Here is a 9267-nt window from a genome sequence, read left to right as displayed (position 1 = left end):
GAATATTATAATAAAAGTGAAAAAGTTCCTTTTGTTATTTATGCAGATTTCGAATGTTTGTTAAAGCCTACTGAAAATGAAAATGCTTTTCAGCTTCATGAAGCATATAGCATAGGCTATTATATAAAGTGCAGCTTTGATGACAGTTTATCTGTTTATAAATCATACAGACAAAAAAATGAAGATGAAGAGACACCGGCAAAATGGTTTGTTCGAGAATTGAAAGGAATTAGTGAAAAGATTGATCTACTCTACAAAAATCCAAAACCAATGAGACTTACAGATCTAGAAGAATTATCTTTTCGGAGGTCAACTGTTTGTCATATATGTCGAAAGCCTATTAAAAATGATGAACTCGCAGTACGAGACCATTGTCATCTAACAGGACGGTACGTTAGTTTTTAATGTATACAAATATTTGACTTTAATGCTGTACAACATGTAAGACATTTTTTTCTATTTAGTTTCAGAGGGGCAGCTCACAATTCATGCAATTTAAATTAAAAGGATTCGAGATTTGTGCCGGTTATCTTTCATAACCTCAATTATGACACACACTTCATTTTGAAAGAGATTGCTACTTCTACAATAATGACTGGACGAGTATCTCTGATACCTCACAACAAAGAAAAATATATTTCATTTACGAAGTTTATAGATGACTGTGACATCAGTTTTAGATTTATTGATTCATGGCGTTTTTTACCATCATCGTTGGAAAAGCTTGCATCATATTTGGAAACAGTGCCGATAGCAGTAAATGAGTTCAAAACTGATGGATTTACAGATGAGCAAATCAATCTTCTGAGACGAAAAGGTGTATTTCCATATGATTTCGTAGATGGATTGGACAAGTTGATGACTACAAAACTGCCAGAAAAGAATGAGTTTTACAATAAACTAACAGATTCTCACATTATTGATGAAGACTATCATCATGCTGTTACAGTGTGGAATATGTTTACTATAAGAACTTTGGGTGAATATTCTGATTTGTACTTGAAAACAGATGTTTTATTATTAGCTGACGTCTTTGAAAGTTTTCGAGAGACATCACTGAAAGCGTATAGTTTATGTCCTGCACACTTTTACACGACTCCAGGTCTCACATTTTCAGCAGCTCTAAAAATGAGAAAAGTGGAATTGGAGCTTCTCACAGATATAGATATGCTGATGTTTATTGAAGCAGGCATTCGAGGAGGAATAAGTCAATGTTGCAATCGGTATGCTAAGGCAAACAATCCCTACATGGGATCATCATATGATAAGAATCAGAAAACGAAGACGCTCTTATATTTTGATATTAATAATCTTTATGGATGGGCCATGGTGCAGTATTTACCAGTGGGAAAATTCAAATGGATTGAATATGAAACAAATTCAATTTTTTTCAATGCACCACCAGACTCTGATACAGGCTACTTTGCTGAAGTAGATTTAGAGTATCCTGAAGAAATACATGATGATCATCAAGATTTGCCTTTTTGTGCAGAGCATCGTACACCCCCTGGCTCAAAGCAGAAGAAACTGCTGACTACTTTGAACGATAAGAAAAGGTATGTCATTCATTATCTTGCGTTAAAACAGGTACTAGATAATGGACTTCGACTTAAAAAAGTGCATAGGATTCTGAGTTTTGAGCAGAAGCCTTGGCTCAAACCATATGTTGAATTTAATACAGAGAAGAGAAAGCAGGCCAAGAATGAGTTTGAGAAGCTTTTCTACAAGTTATTAATTAATGCAGTATATGGTAAGTGCATCGAGCGAGAACGATCTCGCGTTGATGTGCGATTAGTGAATAAATTTACTGGTCGATATGGAGCAGAAGCACGTATAGCTCAACCAAATTTTCATAGTTGTGCTATCTTTGATGAAAATTTGGTTGCTATACAGCTAAAGAGAACAAGTATTACAATTAAAAAACCAATATACGTTGGTCTCAGCATTCTCGATATGTCTAAAACATTGTTATACGATTTTCATTATTCGTATATGAAGCGGCGACTTGGGGAAAAATGTAAACTCCTTTACACCGACACAGATAGTCTAATATATGAAGTTGATGACGTGGATATGTATAAAATAATGAAAGAAGACTTGCACAAATTTGATACTTCTGATTACAAAGAGAACAATCAATTTGGAATTCCACGTGTCAATAAAAAAGTGCCTGGATTAATGAAAGATGAATGCAATGGCAAGATTATGACAGAATTTATTGGTTTACGTAGCAAAATGTATAGTATTTTGATAGATGGATCTGAGACTGTGAAAAAAGCCAAAGGCATAAAGTCAAGTGTTGTGAAGAAAACAATCACGTTCGAAGATTATCGAAAATGTCTTGAAGAACAAATTATTGTTAAACGTGAGCAGTGCAACATTCGCTCTAAATTACACATAGTGCATACTGAAAAACAGAACAAAATAGCACTAAGTCCGCATGATGATAAAAGATACTTATTACCTCATAGCACAGACACTTTGCCTTGGGGTCATTACCGAATTATTGAGGAGCAGATGGCACTGGCTGTAAGTCAAATGGAGGAGGATGAAAAAATGGCTGATACAAGAGGAGAAAGAGTGGGGGAGATGGAATTGGAGAAGGGGTATGAAGCGACCAATACTAAAGAAGAAAGCGAGAGAGCAATGGAGAGGGGGAGCGAATTGTCCAATGAAAACAGTGCAGCACGAGTGGGGATGACACTTTATGGTGATACAGGCGAACAAATCTTTATAGAATACGATGTTTGTGAGGAGTTAATGCACGAATGGAATCCATCGATGGAGGGGGCATCTTCCAATAGAAGAGATATTCTACAAGAGGCTATGGAAGGGGCAGACATCGTGGTGGGGAATGGGCTATATGAACCGACGCACCACGGTGAAGAGCACATTCGAGCAGTCGAGCTTGAAAATTACCTACCTTTGGAGAAGAAACCAAGACTCACTTAACATTTTCAAGTAAGTTCATAGCTGATTCTCACTATTTTTTTTTTGTTCTCAAAGAAAATCTTTTCTCTAACACACAAATTCTTATTTTTTTCACGTTTCAGAATGGATCTATCTGCACTTAACAAAATTGCTGAGCGCGAGTTCTTGCCTAAGAAGAAAGTCACGGACTTAGAAAAAGATCATGAGTACATGGTGACTGCACTCAAGGAGGTGAATACTAGATTCGGCACGAAGATCGTGGCCGAGATTGATGACAGCTTTCAAATATTTCTGCCAGAAAAGATCTCATCAGCAATCTTGAAAGATCAAGAACTTTTCAATAATCTTTCAAACACAGCAAATAAACTTAGTTTATTTATAACATATCAGGGTGGAACTTCTTTTAAGTTCACCACATGCTAAAATAATGAAATACAAAGACTGATAATTATTAAATACTATTTATTTGTTAAAACTACAATTCACATGAATAAAAATACATTATTAAATATAATAACAATTGCTTTCTTATTTTTTAGAACCTTGAATAATTTATACAATCTCATTTTTATCTATCCAACTATTGTGATCGCTACTGAATCCTAACCATTTAACATATACGCGTTTACCACTTTTCTTTAAAACTTTTTCTACTAAATAAATTTCCGGATACATAGTTTTATGAATTTCCGTTTCATAAAAGCCACCAGAGACGGGTTTATCATAATAATCTTTGAGGTGGTAAGTTACTGGATCTGTTTTTACAACTCGCGTTATTGTGAAAATTTCCGTAGACCAATTTGGTGTGTAACCTTTTTCAAAAACATTTTTTAACCTACTTATTCGTACTTTATCTCCTACTTTGAATTTCGGTTCTTTCACTGACGACTTTTCAGTAGGAAAACGTCTCTTGACCTCTCTCTCATTTGCCTGTGTAACATTTTCAGGCTCGATTCCTGTTGTCCGATGTTTTCTCGAATTGTATGCTTTGAGCAAGTTAGGTAGAATATCCAACCATTTATAGCTTCCTTGTTTGCTGAATTCTGTCCACATTGCATTTTTTAACGTTCTATTGAATCGTTCGCATATACTTGCATGAAGATTACTATGTGAAGAGTATAAGTGTATATTGTGCTTCTGCATAAGTTTTTGAAAAATTGAATTGTAAAATTCTTTTCCTTGGTCAGTTTGTAGATTCTTCGGTACTCGTCCTTCTTTCAGTATTGACTTCATAGCTGCAGTAACATCCTGGCCACTCTTCGACTTGACTGGCACGGCCCACGCGTACTTTGAAAATATGTCTATAACAGTGAGTAAGTAGCGGAAATCTTTGTTCTCGCTAGCGTAAGGAATCATTTCCACAAGATCACCTTGCCAAGTCTCATCTATTCCGCGTATATCATATTTTCTTCGCTTGTACCTGCGGCGTGCAGCTTTATGCAGCTCTTCAGCTACTTTTTTTTTCCATCTTCTTTGATTATAAAATTATTCAATTGACCAATAATATATTCAACGCTTGCGAAATTACGTTGAGAAATATCATTAAGATATTTTAATTTTTTGTCCACATCAGATTTAAGGCTTTCAACTTGCTCCCTATATTGGTCTATAAGTTCACCAATTCCAGTAATTTTAGAAGATATATAATTTACTTTCGTCTGCAGGATAACTTGCAGTGAATGCAAAGTGATTGCATCTTTTGGATTGCGTGGCTCTCCGAGATTACAGAGTCGCTTCTCCTCTAAGTCAAAATCGCCGTCTGATGTAAAATTAAAACCATTTCCTGGAGGCCCGCGACTCACTTGCTGTGAGCTCCCAAGTTTTCTTCCGAACACATCGAGACTCATGGTAGTACTGATGCAAAGAAGAAAGATGCGTATCAATATATATGCCCAGCTTCACGCAATTCTTCAATAATTGAATGAATTTCGTTGGTGTGATTGTTATTTCCAGCAGATCGTTCGGCAATCAATAATCGAAGTCGTTCGACAAGCTCATTTGGATCGTCCCAGTAGACAAGATCTATGGAAGAATTTTTCTTAGCTATTTTATATTTAGGTACAAGTCCTCCTCCGCTGCTGTTGTTCTTTTTACGTGGAGTGCTGCGGAACATTGGAGCTAAAATATTCTTATATTTATTACTTCTCGACATTCTTATAGATTCATCTTTGCTGAATTTTTTCCGATGAGCATTTGATGCTTCCAGAATCTTGCGATAATTTTCACGATCTGCTGAACTCAGAAGAAGATCATCCGGATATTTTTTAAATAGCAATTCCATTAGTCCATTCGTTTTAGGATAACTTTCATTTCTGACTTTGACATATTTATCATCAAACTCTATTTCTGAATCACCAATCATATACACTCCATTAACCTTTCGCACTCCGTATATATTGTCAATTGTTCTACGGCTTTTATCTAACAATGATAAAAAATCTTCAGCTGATTCATTTTTTCCACTCGTAGATTTAAATGTAGAATTGGTTATTGTGTTAAAAGCATCATCATCATCATCATCATCATCATCATAATCATAAACAGTATAATCCAATAAACTTGATTTATTATTATTATTATTTTGATCGTTGAGCAAACTTGATCGATCGATTATTTTCTTACTGCTGTTTTTAACAAAAATGTGATTGGATGGTTGCTGCAGTGGACTTTCACTTTTCATCTCAACAAGTTTTTCAAGTGGTGTGACGACTGGTTTTAGAGTATCGCCGATGACTTTTTCAAAATCATCTTTCTCCTGTTTTAATAAAGTGTATTTTTTTTTAATAGCCTCACGAGCTCGCAAGAGCTCACTAAGAACATTCTTCTCTTTCTTGAAGTCTGACATGCTGACGTGGCGATGTCTACAACTGAACTGCAAGTTTGAGACTCATAATTCCTTTTTTATTGCAAAACAGTCAAATCCTTTTCTGTATCTACCCTCATTCATCGGTCTATCTTTGTCAATGACGATGAATCCATATCTATCATTCTTCCAACATTCAGAACAAAGATTCCGAAATTCATTGAAAGTTAAATCAGTATTCACATGATCTTCATAGATATGTTTAAGATTTACATCATCTTGTCGATAAATTACTAACAAATTGACATTATCCCTAATGAGATGTTTTCCTATATGAGCATAAGATTGACATAGATAGAAACTATCTACACTCTTATGTCTTCCCATACAGAAGAATGCTCTGACGTTATTCTGCTTCTCACATGCCACATCATCAAAAATCATAATTGAATTTGGTAGGGCTTCATCTGGTGATACTACAGATTCATGCTCACTAAACGGAAGATATGATACTCCTTCAATCGGATCCAAGACATTTTTGAGAAATTGATACTTTGGCTGATTCAAGGATTTAGAGTATACATATAAATTCTCAAATCTAAGACCATTGGGGTGTGTAATTAGAGCCAATATTTGTTTTTCCACAGTTTGATGGACCACAGAATACTGCTCGTATACTATCTGGTAGTAATTCCCCATGACGCTTCTTTCTCTTCTCTTTTCCAAAATCAAAATTCGTGACAGGGAGTTTGACGTTTTGCTCGGTAAAATCCATGTTCACGCAACAAAGTCACATTCAACATTGAACTCTTGAAATATAAACGCTCGTTTTATACCATAAACGTCAGTTGTGAATCAACACTCGAAGAGAGATGATCATACACAAATCTCAGAAACAGCCGAAAGGCTATGGATTGCTTGATAAAGTTATCAATAACTTACCTGTTGAAATGCATCTTCCTGGATATCAATACTGCGGTCCCGGAACCAAATTAAAAAAGCGAATGAAAAGAGGAGATCCTGGTATTAATCCGCTTGATCAGGCATGTAAAAAACATGACATAGCTTACTCCGATAAAAACGGAGATCGTAAAGCTGCTGACAAGAAGCTTGCTGAGGAAGCTATGCAGCGTGTCAGAGCCAAGGATGCGAGTCTTGGTGAAAAAGCGTTTGCTTTTGCTGTTAACAGTGCTATGAAATTAAAAGGAAAAACTGGAATGGGACTGAAATTTAATAAGTTAGTGACTGTAGCTAAAAAATCAATGACAGCAAGTAAACATTCTCGCAAGGTTATTCAATCAGCGTTGAAGGGTGCACGTCAAGCTGTTAAAAGTGTAGGAGGAAAGAAAAAAGTTATCATTCCACGTGTTCTGCCGCTTCCAGCAAAAATTGGTGGAGTTCTTCCTTTTCTCATTCCATTGTTCGCAGGACTAAGTGCCACCGGTGCTCTAGCAGGAGGTGCTGCTGGAATAGCTAAAGCTGTTAATGATGCTAAAGCCGCGCAGAAAAATCATGAAGAAAGTAAGAGGCATAATAAGACTATGGAAGCTATTGCTTTAGGCAAAGGACTCCATCTTAAGCCCTATAAAACTGGGATGGGATTATTTATGACACCTCATATTGGTTGTGGCAGCAATCAAGTGAATAGAAAAAAAAAACTTCGATTTAACTTTGCCGAATCGTCCACTGACTGACTACGATCTAAAAAAATATGCTCATATGATGAAAATCTCAGATTTCCGAGGTGTTTTCATGAGAAATAATTTGCCTCCCAATGGTCCATGGTATAATGAATCTGCAGTGGTTAACTTGGATGACTATCAAAATAGAGGTACTCACTGGGTTTGTTATCGCAAGCAAGGTTCTGAAGTGCTTTATTTTGATAGTTTTGGTGATCTCAAACCTCCCAAGGATCTCATGATGTATTTTAACGTGAAAGAAGTGAAATACAATTACAAAAGATATCAAAATTTTGACTCATTCATATGTGGCCATCTTTGTCTCTACTTCTTAGCTGGAAGACTATAAAAAGAGGTGCTCGCAGCCGAATGAATTCATTATCATCCGATCAGTCATGGAAGATAGTTTCACTCTGAGTCTAACGGAAAATCTTCTGTTCTAGAAGCACAATATTTCCCTTCAATCGAACTACCAGAGCATAAAAATTTTGTTTTGGGCTTCGTTGAACTTTTAACATTCAACTCTATTCCAAACGTTGACTCATCAAACAATAAAGTTCATTTGAATGGTGAATTTATTACTATTCCAACTGGCAGTTACGAGATTGATGCTCTTGATCAATTTTTACAAGCAGCTTTGAAAGCTAAAGGAATTAATTTTTCCTTGAAAGCTAACAACAATACTCTCAGAAGTGAAATTACTTGCAGTCATCCCTTAGATTTCAGACCACACGATTCAATAGGTCGTCTCCTTGGCTTCACTCCTCGTATTCTCAAAGTTAAAGATCTTCACAGCTCTGATTTACCTGTGAAAATATTGAAAATCAACGCACTGCGAGTAGAGTGCAACATCACTGCAGGTGCTTACATCAATGACAAAAGAGTTCACACAATCCATGAGTTCTTTCCCCGCGTGCCTCCAGGATATAAAATCATAGAAGTTCCGTCTCATGTCATATATCTACCGCTCAGCGTCAAGTGCATAGATCATCTACAAATTCGAATCGTCCATCAGGATGGAAATTTGGTGAATTTTCGAGGAGAGGAAATCACTATTAGACTCCACATCAAATCTGTATAATGGGCATCGTTTACAATTCTGGATCATATATAAGTCAGTCATCATGGCAACCAGTCATCAGTCGACCGAAGAAACTCAAACCGTTAACACGCAAGAGCATTCAGTTTCTGAAAAGTCTAGGACTAAAAGTTCGTGGAAAAAATTCACGTGTATAATTTTTTGCTGCTTCCAGAAAAATGGACGAAATTCTAAGCATTCAATCAGGTGTCGTATTCGATGAGTCTATTGCTCATTACGAAGTACACGCACATCAGCCATACTCATCATTAAGCTTTGACAACAGCGATGAAATTCGTATTTCTATCCAACAGATCTATGTCTCCTGCCATCACGTAGTTCTATCCATGTATGTGGAAAATTGAAACTCAAAACTGGTTCATCAGCTTCAGCTAAAACTACATTCGTGAACAATGGCATTTGTCATCTGTTTGATGAAATTCGTTATGAAATTAATGCTGTGGAGATAGATAAAAGTAAAAATGTTGGTTTGAGCAGTCTTATGAAAGGATGGACTTCATTTAATTCGAATCAGAATAATATGCTAGAAAATGCAGGCTGGCTTGGCAATGAAGAAAACGTCAAATCGTTTGTCGATGAAAAGGGAAACTTTGACGTTGCGATTCCGCTGAGTATGATCATGGGCTTTGCAGAAGACTATAAAAAAATTATAGTTAACATGAAGCATGAGCTCATTCTTACAAGATCGAGAAGTGACTTGAACGCAATAATCCAGGAAGGTACTACGACATCTGGTGTAACTGCTTATGAAGATT

The 9267-nt window shown here is 36.2% G+C and overlaps 1 protein-coding gene across 1 annotated transcript; it reads left to right on the top strand.

The window, feature by feature from the left end:
• The first annotated feature begins 339 nt into the window (after window positions 1–339).
• Window positions 340–3185, top strand: LOC116418178. The gene is made up of 2 exons (XM_031933280.1): window positions 340–2961; window positions 3054–3185. Exon 1 carries the CDS (start codon window positions 592–594, stop codon window positions 2950–2952), a length of 2361 nt encoding a protein of 786 aa, XP_031789140.1. The 5' UTR covers window positions 340–591; the 3' UTR covers window positions 2953–2961; window positions 3054–3185.
• The last annotated feature ends 6082 nt before the right edge of the window (window positions 3186–9267 follow it).

The sequence above is a fragment of the Nasonia vitripennis genome, unplaced genomic scaffold (genome assembly GCF_009193385.2).
Source record: "Nasonia vitripennis strain AsymCx unplaced genomic scaffold, Nvit_psr_1.1 unplaced0080, whole genome shotgun sequence".
Classification (NCBI taxonomy): Eukaryota; Metazoa; Arthropoda; class Insecta; order Hymenoptera; family Pteromalidae; genus Nasonia; species Nasonia vitripennis.
The sequence above is the reverse complement of the archived record's forward strand: the minus strand, read 5'-3'. Positions and strand labels throughout refer to the sequence as shown.

Bases quoted from the DNA above. Each gene is read 5' to 3' on its own strand.
- LOC116418178 (XM_031933280.1), top strand. From the start codon at position 592: ATGACTGGACGAGTATCTCTGATACCTCACAACAAAGAAAAATATATT.